This window comes from Rhincodon typus, chromosome 41 (genome assembly GCF_021869965.1).
Source record: "Rhincodon typus isolate 14 chromosome 41, sRhiTyp1.1, whole genome shotgun sequence".
Lineage (NCBI taxonomy): Eukaryota > Metazoa > Chordata > Chondrichthyes > Orectolobiformes > Rhincodontidae > Rhincodon > Rhincodon typus.
In genome coordinates, this window is record NC_063372.1 from 8,863,335 (window position 1) to 8,879,054 (window position 15,720).

At 46.1% G+C, this 15,720-nt stretch overlaps 1 protein-coding gene across 1 annotated transcript in view; it reads left to right on the plus strand.

Moving 5' to 3' along the window:
- LOC109924877 (acid-sensing ion channel 1-like) overlaps window positions 1–15,482 on the plus strand; it is a 501,033-nt gene extending 485,551 nt beyond the window's left edge. The window contains exons 6-8 of the mRNA XM_048618863.1: window positions 14,936–14,992; window positions 15,216–15,329; window positions 15,472–15,482. Of these exons, the coding sequence (XP_048474820.1) occupies window positions 14,936–14,992; window positions 15,216–15,329; window positions 15,472–15,482 (182 nt within the window). The remainder of the gene's footprint in view (window positions 1–14,935; window positions 14,993–15,215; window positions 15,330–15,471) is intronic.
- Window positions 15,483–15,720: the final 238 nt, after the last annotated feature.

Below are 15,720 nucleotides of genomic sequence, written 5' to 3' on the forward strand. Positions count from 1 at the left end.
AGATCGAGGCAGAGGGGAAGGCGAGGAGGGAGGAGGAGAGATCGAGGCAGAGGGGAAGGTGAGGAGGGAGGAGGAGAGATCGAGGCAGAGAGGGGGAGGAGGAGAGATCGAAGCAGAGGGGAAGGTGAGGAGGGAGGAGGAGAGATCAAGGCTGAGGGGCAGGAAGTGGGGTATAAAGAGGCAGACAGTGTGGGAGAGACACCAAGAGAGTGAAAGAGACAGCAAGACTGAAATAAAATCCATCTCTACCTAATTTTCAGCATGCATTCGACGAATTAGCATCAAACTCTTCCATATGTTTTTTTTAATATTCTGCTGTCTCAGAATTCTTTCCTCGAGTCTGCCCCAAAAATTAAGTCAATCACCCTCCAGAGAAAATTCTTTACCATAAAGATACTGCAGAGAAAGTATCATTTGCTTTGTTAATTCCTTGCTTGCTTGCACTAAAACATCAGACACTGAACACAGGCAGTGGCATATTAGTTACTGCTAATGATGATGCCAATGGATTGAATCTCCCCAGTTCGTACAATGGACAATGTTTTGGCAGGTCACAACAGCAGAGACTTCATAAATGGATGGAGGCCTTTTGAGTCCCTTTGCAGTGACAAGGGCTGAGATATTGCAGCTGTCTCATTTTCAACGGCGCCTTCCAGCAACATTGACAGAAAGGATCTCAAGTCTACACACCTCAGCTGGTGATGGCACTGAACATTGTAGGTCACATGAAGTCAGCGTTATCAGGATAGCCGGGCTGGGAGCAGGGGAAGGGATTTTCTGCCCCTGGTGCAAATTCCGCAGGAAAGGATGAGTGAATGAAGCATGCCCTTCTTGTGGTGCCATCACTGGAGGAGGGAGCAGTTGGCATGATGCCATCTGAATGCTCACGAGCTCTGCCCGACTGTACCAGACGCCTTAGGCAAGACGGGATACCACGAGCCCGATTTGGCAAGCCTTTCATTTGATGCAAACTGACAAATGAACCAGAGGGTGACGTGAAGCTCAGGGGAGGAATTTTGCAGCGAGTTGTTGTGTTCTGTGATGCATTGCCTGAAAGGATGGTGGAAGCAGATTCAAAGGTACCTTGCAAAAGGGGAATTGTACAGATATGTGAAGGGGGAAGGAATTGCCAGGCAGTAGGGGGAAAAGCAAGGTACTGGAATGTATTGGATAGCTCTTTCAAACAGCCGCCACATACTTGATGGGCCAAACAACCTCTTTCTGTGCTGCAGCAACCAATGATACCTTTGACCTGTTGAAGCAATATTCCTGGGTTTACCCCAACCCGACTGTGCCTTTTAGTCCGACTGGGAGTGGAATGATTGCGTTGTGTTGTAAGCAGCATGGGATTCACCATTCGATGAGGCCAACTCACTGAAGGGGATACCACTCGGGCCCACTGAAGTGGATGAGGCTAACAAAAAGGCGCTACTTTATTGCAGCCAGTAACACCCCCTCCCACAGGTAAAACAGATGTGCGTGAATGTCTTGCTTTGAAATCCCCCTCAACACATGGCCCATTCTGCCCAGGGAAAGACTGCATTTGTAACCACAATCGAATTCAGGTTTACTGGCAATTCTCACGTCATTTTTTTCAAAATTCTCACTTTGACGGGGAAATTTTTAAAAATAAATGAACGATGATTTTAATCTCGAGAGTGTTGAGCATTATTCATACAAGAGTACGTTCAATGCCATATGCTATACATCGTGGTCCGTAGAATATACCACACAATTAGCCAATCGGCTCAATTGCTCTGCGCCAGTGTTGAGATTCCATTTGGGATTCCCTCTCGCCCTGCTCTCTCATCCGACCAGCATGTCTGTGTTCCATTCTGCCTCCTGCTTATCTTTAAGAGCATACGCATTGTAGAGGGCCAGGCTGTTCTTGCTGCTAACCTGGGTCCCAGTGAGCAAAGCAGAATGGAGGATTTCTCAGTGCCGGTTCCTTCGGTTGCTCACTTGTTCGCCTAACATTGCGTGGCTGCCCCAGACGGTGCCTCCCTTGTGCCAGCGTGCCTTTGGGTTCTCCTTCCGCCAGCTGCCTGAAGACTGGCACTGCTAACGGACTGGCAGTGATTTAACAGCCAGCCAACGACTGCCCCTGTGTTTCTGTGCGCCTGCTACCAAAAGACACCATCCTGAATGGCAGCCACTGATCTGCGTGAGTGGAAACCTTTCTGTGTGCTAACAGAGCTCCCAGTTCTTCCTTAGCGTAGACTTCAGCTTGTTTCAGCTTGAAAGCTGCCTTTAATAGGCTTTGAGTGTGGTACCTTCAGTGGGAACATTCCTGAAAGAGATGAGGGATGTCGATTGTTACCAGGTGAGCTGTGATCTGGAATGCACTGCCTCCTTCTTGTGCTGTGTCATTCTAGCACTCTCAAAACTATGCTCACCACCTCTATGCTAGTGGTCAGCACTGAAGATGACATTGTGTTTAGCGAAGGGCCAAAGATGTTGCCCGACAAGGTGGTAGAACTCAGTCCACTGGGGACAGTTTGCATTGTCTTGTGTTGCGAGGCAAGTGAATTGTTTGCAGGCTCGCATTCATGTTCACACTATGGCACAGCAATACTGATCTCTGTCTCATCCTCAGCCGTCCTCTGATACATCAGTGCCTGGCCTTGAGGAAATGTCTGCAATCCTGGGTGGGAGGTCAGCAGAGAAGTCCTGTAACACCTTGACTTGAGAATTTTTATACAAAGAACTAGAAGCACAGGATAGGTCTTATTGTTGATTGCAATGGAATAAAACGCAAGGGCTGAATCTGACATTTTATGGGTAAGTGTGAGTGTTTTTTAACAAGGGATTCGCACCACAATGCACAGAGAAATCTCTCACTATATCTTACCAACTGTGTCTCATTAACTACCAACACTACCCCTCTGACTTGTCCAATTCTAGCCACAGCTCACCGTGTGTGGTTTCTGGATGAACTTGCCACTCAGCGAATATCTGCCCAAAGACCAGCATCCCTTGCACCAGCGCCATCTTAGAAAAGCCTGTTGTGCACCCAGACAAGCACTGTCAGTCTGGAGATGCCCTGCACAGTTCATGATTTGCCCCAGACCTGGCAGACAGGGGCTTTGTAGACAGGGACCTAGAGGTCCCGCTGGAGGGGGTGCTGCAGACTCAGGACGTCCTCTTTCCCTGGTCCAGTAGCGGAGACGATGACACCAGGCCATGCCAACCTGGTCTGAGGTTACCACCCGGGTCAGTGCAGTCTCTGCATCTGGAGGAATGCCCAGCGCTGTAGGAAGAAGCTCAATGACCTTCCCCACTCCGCCAGCGTAAGTACAACCATCTTCTCTCTGATACCTCATACTCGGTCTCTCTCTGCTCCTGTACCCACCTCCCACCCAGCCTCATGCTCTGCCACTCTCACTATTGCTGCAACATCTTGCCTCACTCACTGTCACCCACCCTAATCCCCGAAATTGCTAGCCTTCCATGCCCTCTGTGCTGCCCACTCACTCACTGAGGGCACCTGTACCAACAGTAACTGCTGTAACACTCTCCCGTAATCCCTGCCCCTCTCTCACTCCAGGAGGAAAACAGCCCCCAACAGGGCAGAAAGGCTGAAGATGGGTGGTGGGCTGCCTGACATTCAGCTCCTCAGCCCTTACGAAGGGAGGGCCCTGACTCTGACCGTCCTGAGTGGCTGACTGACCGTGTCCAAACTCCTGGACTGGGATTGGAGGCTGCCCCTGACTTGCTGCCGGGAGCCCCCTCCCCCCACCCCTGAGCGAAGGCTGTCTCCCTTGATGTGACTGAGACCTGGTGACAGCCAGGACAAGCTTCCTGCCTTTGTGTCTGCACTAAATGGCAAGGAAAGGCAGCAGTCCAGTGAGCCTGGTATCTCTGGCTGAGGGACAAGGCAAGGCAGGGATGCTGTGAGTATCCAGGTGGGCTCAGAGTGAGGGAGCGCTGAGAGAGCGAGTGAACAGGCCGGAGATCCAGCCTGGTGCAGGCCATGAGCTGGGGCTGTGTCCCTGAGCACACAGTGTCCCTTGCTGCAGCATTACAATGAGAGTTCCCAGGGCAGCCTGAGGGGCAGCACTGAAGGACAGAAGTGTCCTGTAAGTGGATCGGAAATGTGCCGTGTGGGTACTTGGAGGGTGGTACATGTCGGATTTCAGTGCCTGTGGGGTGTGTGTGCCCCATGCAGCGTGCCCTGTGATGTTGGTGCCCAGTGTCCAACATGGAGATGGCTCGGAGCAGGCAGTAAGCAGAATCCACCAGGTGCTCGCTCTGACTTTCATGTTGCGTTTATTGACGTGTTGCTTGTTCAGCATGTTTGGTAAAATAGGAAGCTGAATATTAATGAGGTGAGTTAGGCCATTAATAAGGCATTTAAGAAACTGTAATCCCCCCCAGTTGGCAACTCACTGCTGCCTACAGAGTAACTCTCCTTGCCGCTCATCAAAGATGGAGTGAAATGCTCACGATGTCAAGCTAGGCCTCACTGGACTTCTTGTTGTTTTGGCCCCAATAAGATTCCACCCTAAATATTTTCATCTGAGATTTATCATGGTGTTGACTTCTTTAATTCTGCCACAGTGTAAGAGATGTTAAAAGTACTTGTTTCTTGAAAGGATTGGCAAATACTTAATCAACAGCCTCACACTTGTTTCTCTCGTTAAAATATGTTTTAGCGGCAGTGGAATTGTTCTCGTTTTGCTTGACCTGCAAATTTAATAGATCTGCCTTACAAAACCTTTGATTAAGGATTATGAGAGGTAGGGTATTTCAAAATGGTACTGACCAGACATACTGCAAGTGGACCTTTTCCCAGTCCATTCATTCCTGTGTCCATCACCTCTAAGTAAGACAGACTGCCGTTTTCTCTTGCATGTTCAGAAATCAATTCCAGAACCATTTTATTTGCACAGCTCCCTGAGCGTGGTTACCTTGTTCACATGCTTAGTCGCTGTTGGAGCAAATTAAGGAATTAATCACAGAGTGGAGGCCTTCATTATACATTGTTCCGAGACAGCTTTAGCCCCACTCTCAATTTAGCCAGAAGGATCCGTACAAATGGACAACAGGGAGTTGCACACGAACACATTTTTCACGTGAATTTGCTGGGGAAAAATAGAATAAGCTTTGCAGAGCTGGTCAGAGAGAGAGAAAATGAATTATTGCCCAGATTGTGACCATTGACTTGAGCTTATCTCATTTTCCATCTTCGAAATCATCATCTGTCACCGTCAAAACTGCCTTAACAATTCTGCCTCCAAAAATAATTCCTTCTGGTCCACGGGACTCAATTATCTGTTTCCAAGTCAAACTGGCTGCAACTGTGATTAGATTCCGTGGTATGTTTTAACGCTTATTAAGAAGAGAATTGACAACAACAGAGAGAGCAAACAGTTGCTTTATTTCCCCCACTTTCGTTCATGACAGCAGATAATACTGCGTGCAAACAATTAGTGCTCCTGATGGCTGTTTAGTTCAGGATGACCTTGAACCTGCTGGCTCTGACCTTGCACACAAAATCCTGAGGTTTTCTGTGACTCAAACAAATGTGGCTTTCACACAAGTGCGATGTCCAGGGGTCAGTAGGGCTGCACTGGGCTAGGGGGGTAATTTAGGGGGAAATAGGGCAGGCTGGCCTATTGCACGGACAACTGACATGGCTCAAGGAGTCGAAAGGCCTCCTTCTCTGCCTTAAATGACTCTAAATGAATAATTTTAACTTGGCATGTGCTATTTTGGCCACTGCTCCCTAGTGGTGAATCCAGAAAATTGCAGCTACCTTATAAACTGAGAGAATGAGGGGCGATCCCCTTGCAAACTATAAAATTCTGACTGGACTAGACAGGATAAACACAGGCAGGATGTTCCCGATGACCAGAACCAGGGGTTGTTGTTTAAAGGTATGGGGTAGGATAGAGGTGATGAGAAAATTTTTCACCCAGAATGGGGAGCCTGTGGAATTCTCCACCAGAGAAAGCAGGTGAGGCCAAAACATTGAATGTTTTCAAGAAGGAGTTAGATATAGTTCTTAGGGCTAAAGGGATCAAAGGGTATGGGGGGGAAAGTGGGAACAGGGGTCTGAGTTGGATGATCAGCCATGATCAGATTGAATGGGGTAGCAGGCCTGAAGGGCTGAATGGCCTATTCCTGCTCCTGTTTTCCATGTTTCTACGTTTAACCTGCTGGAAATGTTCAGGTTGCGATCAGTTACGGTCTTTCATTCATTTTTTTTCTCTACTAAAGCCCGTTATGCACTTGCCACAGTGCGAAATGTGGCATCAGGGTTTTGAGTACCAGACACAAGACTTTAAATCTATAATAGGTTTTGGAAATCCTGCACTTCATAAAGTTGAGGCGCATTAATGTCAAATATAAGGTGCATTACTGACACTGCAGCTGGGCTTGTCATAAGCAAGCAAAGCTCCCTCTTTCTGAACCAGGATTGCCCTTGACTGCAAGACACCAACTTTAACTGACCCCTTGTGTTCTCTGAGAGAGGTTTCAATTTGCGGTGAATGACTGGCAGTCTCGAGACGCGGATTACTACTTTGAAGAGCTGTGTTGAAAAGGCAGCCCAACTCTTTTTTTCGAGGATTAGGGCATAGAAGAAGGAGGTTCATTCTGCACCAAACCTTGCAGCGCAGTCTGCTCATTCTGGAATGCATTTTTTTTTCACCCTTGGGACAAGATGTCCTCCAATCAGTGGTACTAATGACCCTTAGATTGGCAAGTGTGCAAACTGCCGCACAATATAAACTGGGCAAGCAATAAAGCAGGAGGGCATAGAGTAGAAGTAAGTTGCGCAAAACTACAAGCACTATGGTCCACTTACACAAAATCAGATAGATCATTGAGTACAGGAGTTGGGACATCATGTTACGGCTGTACAAGACATTGGTGAGGTCACATTTGGAGTACTGCATACAATTCTGGTTGCCCTGCTATAGGAAGGATGTTATTAAACTGGAAAGGATGCAAAGAAGATTTACAAGGATGTTACCAAGACTGGAAGGTTTAGGTTATAAGGAGAAGCTGAATAGGCTGGGGCAATTTTCCCTGGAGCTTCGGAGGCTGAGGGGTGACCTTATCGAGGTTTATAAAGTTATGAGGGACAGAGGTGGGGGAGTCCAAAACTAGAGGGCATAGGGTTAAGTTGAGAGGGGAAAGATTTCAAAGAGACGTCAGGGGCAACTTTTTCACACAGAGGGTAGTGCATGTATGGAATGAGCTGCCAGAGGAAGTAGTGGAGGCTGGTACAATTACAACATTTAAAAGACATTTGAACAGGTACATGGTTAAGAAAGGTTTTGAGGGATATGGGTCAAACACAGGCAACTGGGACTAGTGCAGTTTAGGAAACCTGGTCAGCAGGACAAGTTGGGCTAAAGGGTTTGTTTCCATGCTGCATGACTCTATGACTCTATGCAGAATTTAGGCTAAAGGAGGAGTGATGGAAGGGTACAAGAACAATGCAGTAAGAATAATACAAATAAAGGCCATTTAGTCCCCTTTGTTTTCAAACTAAATGCTGTTTGGGTAGTCAGGGACCCCCATCACAGTCCATGAAGGTTCTCAACTTGTCCAAAGATGAAGCAACACTACTTTACTCATCTGATGACACATCCGACAGGAAAAAAACACAAAGACAGCCAACTTCCATAGGGAAAAAATATTCTTGAAGCATTTTATTTTTAAAGGCAAGATACTTGTGGTCATTCAAGGATAATAATATTAATGTGAAAACTAGTCAATCATGTTCGATTTTGTGCCTTGCCAAATGAAACGTGCTGCCTGCTGTGATGGCTTTAAAATCCAGGCAAAAAAGCATCAATTTAGTCTTCGCATCTGTGACCCTCAAGTGAATCACCATGAAAACTATTATTGCAAAGCAATTACATTCAAATGGAAGAACCTTATTGCCAGGTATAACTCGAACTGTTATAGAGAAGTACAGGGAAGTCATTCATGGTATCAACCCTTTTGACAAATCTGGTTTGTCAGACCATTTGTTCAAGATCCATTACTGGAGGAACAGAAATGTCCTTCCATTAAATATTGGGAAGATCAAAGCCATTGGCCTCCATTCCCCTCCACTAATAACATTTCCTAGCCATCAACTCTGAGAGTGAGTCACACTGTTGACTCCCTTGGCGTCCTATTGGGCCCTGAGCTGAGCTATCGATCCCAATTCCACACTGGCTTATTATTGAGTTATAAACAATACACTCTGTTCCGCTACCCTAATGCACTTTGTACAGTACGATCTGCCTGCAGAGCATGCAAAACAGCACTTTCCACTGTATCTGGGTGCGTGTGACAGCAATAAATCAAATCATATTTTTAAAAACAAAAACAAAGTTGCTGGAGAAGTTCAGCAGGTCTGGCAGCAACTGGGAAGGAAAGAACAGAGTTAACGTTTCGGGTCCGGTGACCCTTCCTCAGAAACGTTAAGTCTGTTTTTTTTTTCCCTTCACAGATGCTGCCAGAGCTGCTGACCTTCTCCAGCAACTTTGTTTTTGTTCCTGATTTACAGCATCCGCAGTTCTTTCGGTTTTCAAAATTTTAAAAAGTTGTTTTCAGTAAAAGTGACAATGAAGCCGACACGTTATGATATAAACACACCAGGCTCACCGATCCCTTTCAGCAGGACAGTTTGCTGCCCTTACCTGGTCCAGCCTATATGTGACTCCAGAACCAGAACAACATAGTTGACTCTTGGAGATAGTAGGAACTGCAGATGCTGGAGAATCCGAGACAACAAGGTGCAGAAAAGCTTTTCTGATGAAGGGTCTAGGCCCGAAACGTCAGCCTCTCTGCTCCTATGATGCTGCTTGGCCTGCTGTGTTCATCCAGCTCTGCACATAGTTGACTCTTAGCTGCCCTCTGATATACCCTAGCACGCTCCTCAGTTGTATTGAAGGTATGCAAAAAAAGCATCAATAACAAAAAAGAAACAAATATATCAGAATGGAGAGTTTGACGATCCTGAAAGATTGAACAGTCTCGGGCTTTCTCCTCAAGAAATTGGGGGTGGGTGCGGTTTGCTGACAGAGATCTTTAAAGCAAGAGATTCTGAAGATATTTCCACTTGTTGGTAACACCAGGCACATTCCTCAGCGGCACTCTCCTATTCGCGCAGACCCAATGGAAGTGTTCTTTGTTCAAATTGGCCTTTACGTGACGACGATTTCTCCCCTTTAGTGAAATCCAGCGGATTTGAAATTCCGGCCAGCCCCTACTTTAGCAGGTAAGCAACCATTGTGTAAGAATGCTGTTTGCTGCACATTCTTCCGAGGGCGAACTGGAGCTGTGACATGACTGCGAAAGAGCTCACCTTGTACAAAAAGCGTGGCGTTGTCAGGCCAAAGTGATCTCTCTGACTAGATCCCTTTGCCAAGAGTCTGAGAGGACTTCCCAAACGAGCCGGAGTTTATTTGCACATCTGCTTTTGCACCTCAGTTGGGAGATCATATAGTCTCTGGCAGCGTAGGAAAGAGGCTGAGTGGTGAGAAGGACCTTTTTTTCCTGTCTGTCATGGGTCATGTGTTCACGCACAGCAAAACGGCATGCTCCCAGTCCGTACTGTCTGGCAGGATGTGGAATAGGCGGAGATCCTTTGACACAGAGCCTGAGCCAATATCATGCTCCCTTCTGCATGCCTGCGCCCATTTCTTTAGACGCTGTAGTTTTGCTTTGGGACGAAAGGTTTGGAAACGATGACCTTTCAACCAGAGAATACCAGCAGCAGGAATCCATGCTGCATCCAAAGCACCCGCATTTCCTGGCATTGCAACGGCAATCTTCCTGCGACAGAGGCGGTTGGCACAGCTTGGTATCGGGGCACCGTGCCTGCAGTGAAGAGGAGGTACTGAGCCCAACATTTGTGCCGGACACGGCAGCAATTCCACAAATCGGCCCAAGCTAGGGTCTCTCAGCATGATTTGCTGTCGGTTGGCAAAATACACAGGGGAGCAATGTTGCTTTGCACACACTCGCAATGCTTTGAAGCATTTCCATGTGCCGTAACGGAGCGAAGCAGGAGGTCTCACCAGAAGCCTTCACCTCGGTGAGTTCCAACGCCCTTTAAAGACTCACCTAAAACTAACCCTTCCAACCCAGGCAGCTGAACGATGCAATACGAGCTGCGACCTCACGCTTACTTCGAATTGTCGAGGCCATTATTGGCTGTTTGGTGTTCTCACAGGACAAAACAAGCCCAGCGCCCACCTCCTCCTCAATCCCAGCGCTCTTCAAGGTTCAATTTGAGGGAGGTCACCCTCCAGATCATTGAGCAAGTGGGCACTCGCCAGACCACTGGGCAGATCATTGGGTAGTGAGTTTAGAGATTCTTCCCACCCCTACCCCCAGGCCCAGTCGGTTGGTACTTCCTTGTTGAACTCTTCCTGGTCTATGTTATAGCCCAGACCAAACCCCCTCAAAATATATTAAGAAGATAGCCTCACCCTGACATTTGCTTATTTGAAAGGCAAGTGCCAGGCGTTGCATTCCAGATAAAATATGACTTGTCAAACTACCAGTCTTAGACCAAAACACACTTTATTCATACACTATAGTTAAAATACAACAAAGGAAAAATGAAATTGGAATAACAACTTCATTGGAAAACTTAAAAGAATTGATTATTTAACTACTAATTAACCGTTCCAATGTAGTAACATCCCATAAGTACACCCTCAGCAAAGGCAAAGTCAATAAAATACATTGTCTTACATGTAGTTCTCCAGTTCAGGAAGAGAAACATGAAGAAAAATTCTGACAGAGAGAGAGTAGCAGGGAGCCATGTACCCAGCTTCAAGACTCCAGCAACAATTGAAAAACTCAAACTAAAAATCCTGGTTCTCTGGGAGCTTGACTCCAACCATTTAGGCTGTTTCTATTATTCTGACTTGAGAAAAAAAACAAACCCAAGGCCTCACAAGCTGTAAGCTTTATGGGCTTTGAAGCAGACTGTTTGGCACCTCTGTCTCAACCTTTCCTTATAGAAAAAACAGCACAAAGTACACCTCTTAAAGCCATAGTATTGTCACAGTCTGACATGGCACAGAAGAACACGCAATGCCACGGGATCTCAGATGTTGTAAGCTATTTTCAACCCTCACCACTTTTTATAGCCTGTGTTTGTCTTCTCTTTCTCGAGCTGTGCACTAGGAAGCAGTGCCCAGTGGTTAGTGTCTCAGACAAGCCCAATTCCTGAGAGTCTCCACTATCACTCACTCCTCCCCTCACACTCAGTAACTCAGGTACATTCACTCCAGGGAAACGTCAATATTGAGGTCAAGGGGGACTATTGCTAGCTGAAACCTGGAGCATAGCTGTGCAGTGGTCGGTGGTCATGGAGATGAGTAGGAACCTTGAGTTCAGGTTGTGAACCTCACAGCTTTTGCTTTTTGAAAGAGGATGCTTTCTGAGCGCAAAGAAATCAGCTGATTCCTGCATTTCTACACGTTACTAATAACAGATGGACTCCCTGAACTAGTGTTGAAGATATTAACTTAGTCACACACTGGAGCTTTAGACTTCGAGGTAAAGAGGATTTATTACGTGATATCACGGGGAGCCTACGCTGACAAAAGATCAGGTCCGTAGTCTCCGATGAGTACAAAAACAAGGCAATACTTATACGCGCCGTTATAGATGGAGACAGTTGTTACAAGCAGATAAGCTCATACAGTTTATCATATCCCCTTAAGGCAGGTCAAATGACATGTCATATATCATGGTCCCACACCTTGTGGTTGCTGATACGTTATCTTTAAGCGGAATGTGTCTTCAGGTTTGGGTCAACATTGAACAACAGGTTCTCAGCTTTCTACAGATATGCAACAATTTGTTGCATATCTCTCAACTTGACCTATTTTCCCATCATTCCAACCTCTAATTCTAAGCTTTAGCTACATTCTACATCTAATTGCTCTTGACACTTTAATAATTCTTCCACAACTGGCAACCAGCCTGAAACGGTGGCATCTCCATGTATGTTTGTTGTGGTGCCCGCAGGCACGGGCCTAAATTATGGTTATTGGCACCTCTTGTGAATGTTCAGAATATTGCTGTAGAGACCTTGGGCTCCAGGCTGGATCAGACTTCCCTCCAGCTGCTTGGGGATTACACTGCGAAAACCCTCGCTGGGCCTTGTATTTCCAATCTGTGCCAATAGTTGTGTTGGCACACTGACCCCCAGCCATGATGAGGCAGTGCTCAGTGGCAGGGCATGGTTGGCGCTCATGCGGATGAAGATAGGATCCCTCAGGTTGATGACACTTTGCACTATTGAGCCACCCTGCTCAAGGCATGGCACACATGGCAGAGACCCTAAGTGATGTCCATGGGCACAGGGACTCCAAAGGGGCTTCCATGATGTGTAGCACGCAGCTGCTTCAGAGACTCCTGCCATGATGGGACCATACAGATGGAATGAGAGGATAGGATCCAGAACATACATGCCACATCAGGGTAAATTCACTACCCTCAACAGGATCCCTGCACCAAATCAGCAGAGATCGCAGTTGAGCTACACCACTGTCCTACTTCTACCTGCCATCCATTTGAGTGGGACAAATCACTCATTAGTTTTCAGTAATTAAATGTGGTTTACCAATGTGCGGCATTTGTCCGGAGTGTGTTCTTGGTGTGATGTTTAATAAAATATTCTCTGGTGATCAGAATGGATTTCTCAGCAGTATATGTACAGTTAAGGCCAAAGCAACGAAAGCTGTTTTGTTGACAGCATGAATAGTTAAAAGGCTATTGACAAGATGGGTGAGTAGTAAATCTTAGACAAGGTTTTGTCAATGAGAGCCTGGCATCATACACTGGCAGGCCATATGTGGCCTTCAGGAGCTGGAGCCTTCTGGAACCTGCTAACTAGAGTTAGCCAGCCTTCTCCTCTGGATGCTGGGCTGCATTGTCGAGCACTCCCTGGTCACTCCAGCATTGTCTCAAGAATTGTCAGACAAACCCGCATAATTGCAACTGTGCCTATCGATCCGGTTTCCAGGGCAACAGGGAGTGGGATCCCTCACCTGCATGCCATCCTTTACTTCTTCCACATAATGTTCCCATAGTCATACCCATGGTACAGTGTGCCAACTGGAAACCTAAAACCAAAATATATAGTTCAATAAAAAGTTGGAACAGTATCGTACCTCTGCTGCTTCCAAAGATCAGATCAAAAATGGCAACTGCCCTACAAATGCAGGGAACATTGAACATCTCCCCATCCCCAGTATGAATGTTGAAATTTGCGCATATGCTCAAGAAATCTATTTAAATATTACATTTTCTGGAAGATCTCCCTCCTTTGGACCTGAGCTTCTTGCCCAGACATTCCCTGTTGGCGCAAGGTAGACAGAGATATAGCAAGGACATACCTGCACAGAATTCTGATCCTTATCCCCATTCTCAGCATTGAGAAACAGCATTGGGCCACATGCCTCTGTACGTTTTGCAGATACGTTCTCCTCCTGTCATGATGCTTTCTCAGGCTCTTAGCCTCACTGTTTCCGTCTGCTTCCTTGTGTAAGTCTGCCCTCTCTGTTCCTGTACACACACCCAGATTGTGTTTCCATCCTGTCCAGCATCTTTTACTTCGTCTCTCTCGTACTTTGATGTTGTGTTTGCCTCTCACATATTTTCTTCAGTTTTTCTTACTCATTTTGTATCCTCATTACCCCTTGAAATTTTTTTATATAGGTTCTGCTCTTAGGCTGGTTGGTGAGCATCAGCAAACATATTATATTTCTAGGACATTTCTCTACCTACTACTTTAATTGAGACCCATCCATTATAATAAGTCACATAAAACATTCACAGTTGCGCTAGAGAATCAGACAATGTCTAACATGACACTGACTGGGACAATCTTCGAGCCAGCACCATGGCAAGTTGGATGAAAGACAGAGAGCTCTTCAGCTTTAAATTTTTGATGTGGGAGAATCAGAAGATAATTAGAAGGCATAACATCTATGCTATTCTCTTCAACCACTCTAACCTTCCACATTCTAACCTTTCTCTGCATAAAGTTTCTCCTGAGTTTTGTACTGGATTTATTTGCGATTATCTTGTATCAGTTTTGGGCTGTCCAGCAACACCTTCATGATTTTAACACCTCAATCTGACCATCCCTAAGGCTCCTCTTTTGTAGAGAAAAGAGTTCTAACCTCGTCTTTCCTGATTGATGTCCCATCTCCATTCTGTTCTAGCCCTGTAAATCACTTATCATACATTCTCCATTTCCTTTTCAAAATGGAGAAACCAGAACAGTGCTCCAAGTATAGGTTGAGCAAAGCCGGCTTTTGAATTCTATTTGTCTAGAAATTGTAGTCATCATCTGCATGATTGAATTGAGTGACAGGATAGGTTGAAGTGACTCCTCCTGTTCTCACATTGAAATTGGAGGCAGAGCAGGAGCACGTTAAGTGTTTCCCAACTAATTTTGGCCGAGGTCATTTCTAGCCTCTTCATTTTTTTTTTCGCGTCTCTTTTGCCTCTGAATTTGCGGTGCTGTTTTTCTCTCTTTGAGAATCCAGTCATAACCATTAGAGATGGTCAGATGTATGCACTGTGCACGAGCAGAGGCGTGGAACAACCTGCACGGGTTGAGTTGGGGGGATGGGGGGGGGGGGGGTGCGGTGGCTGGTGAGGGCGGTGAATGGTGCATCATGGGAATGTTAGGCAAAGAGTCGAAGGGAACAGGCCTGATGGATTCTAATCAGCTTCTCTTGCTCCTGACACGATTGTACTTACATACTGTGTGCTTATTTCGTCTAGTCTTGTAAGTCGAAAGCGATTTTCCTCAAAAGGTTCCTTCAAGGACATTTTCAGCGTGAAACATGATTGCAATCATTCGAATTTCATGGATGTAAATGGCCTCATTAGGAGACATTTGTTAATGAGTATAAGTTTCCTGACTGCTAACTTTCTCCTCTGTATTTAGGTGATGCTCCATATTGTACACCGGAACAGTACAGAGAGTGTGCAGATCCAGCCCTAGGTAAGCACCTCTTGTGTTTTATTAAGCTCTGTCTGGGGTTAGTGAAATGGGTTGGCATTGGGTTGTTTGTAAGGGACCTTTTACTCATTCAACCAGACAACGTTTCTGGGAAACAAAGCAAGCTGGCCCTTAAAATAAGGTAGATAAGCTGTTGTAAAATGTGTGAAAATGGCCGCCCTGAGCTGAGGGGTCATTTTCTTGCTTGTTGTTTGTGAACTCTCAGTTAATAACCTTGTTCTGAGGACATTCAGGTTTGACTTTGCTGAGAAGCCAGGAGTGTCACTTCAGCTTAAACTGCGTGTTGTTGCTCGTTTTACCATCAGAAACCTACCCAGCAGTAAGTAGACATAAAAAGCGACGGTAAACGCTTAGCACTTTCTGTCAAGACAAATGGCAGGTTCATGTTTGAAGAGGGGAGCATGGGGATTCTGGGCTGGAAAGTTGCAATCTGAATGCGCACCCGTTTTCTTTTCCCCCAGCCGCTGATTGAGCAGTTGTTCACTGCCAGAGTCTTCTGTTTTCAGTTTCAAAACCTGATTAATCTGGTCGACATTTTCAGCCAATAATCATTCATGTTCCAGATCTCGAACAATGTGCCAGATCAATGGGGTGGTGGTGAAGGACCAAATCATTATTCTCAGGTCGGGACAGGAAGACCTCCCTCAGTCAGAACTTTGTACGAATTGGCACTGACTGGAACGAGATGTCAAAAGTCTTGCCGATTAGAG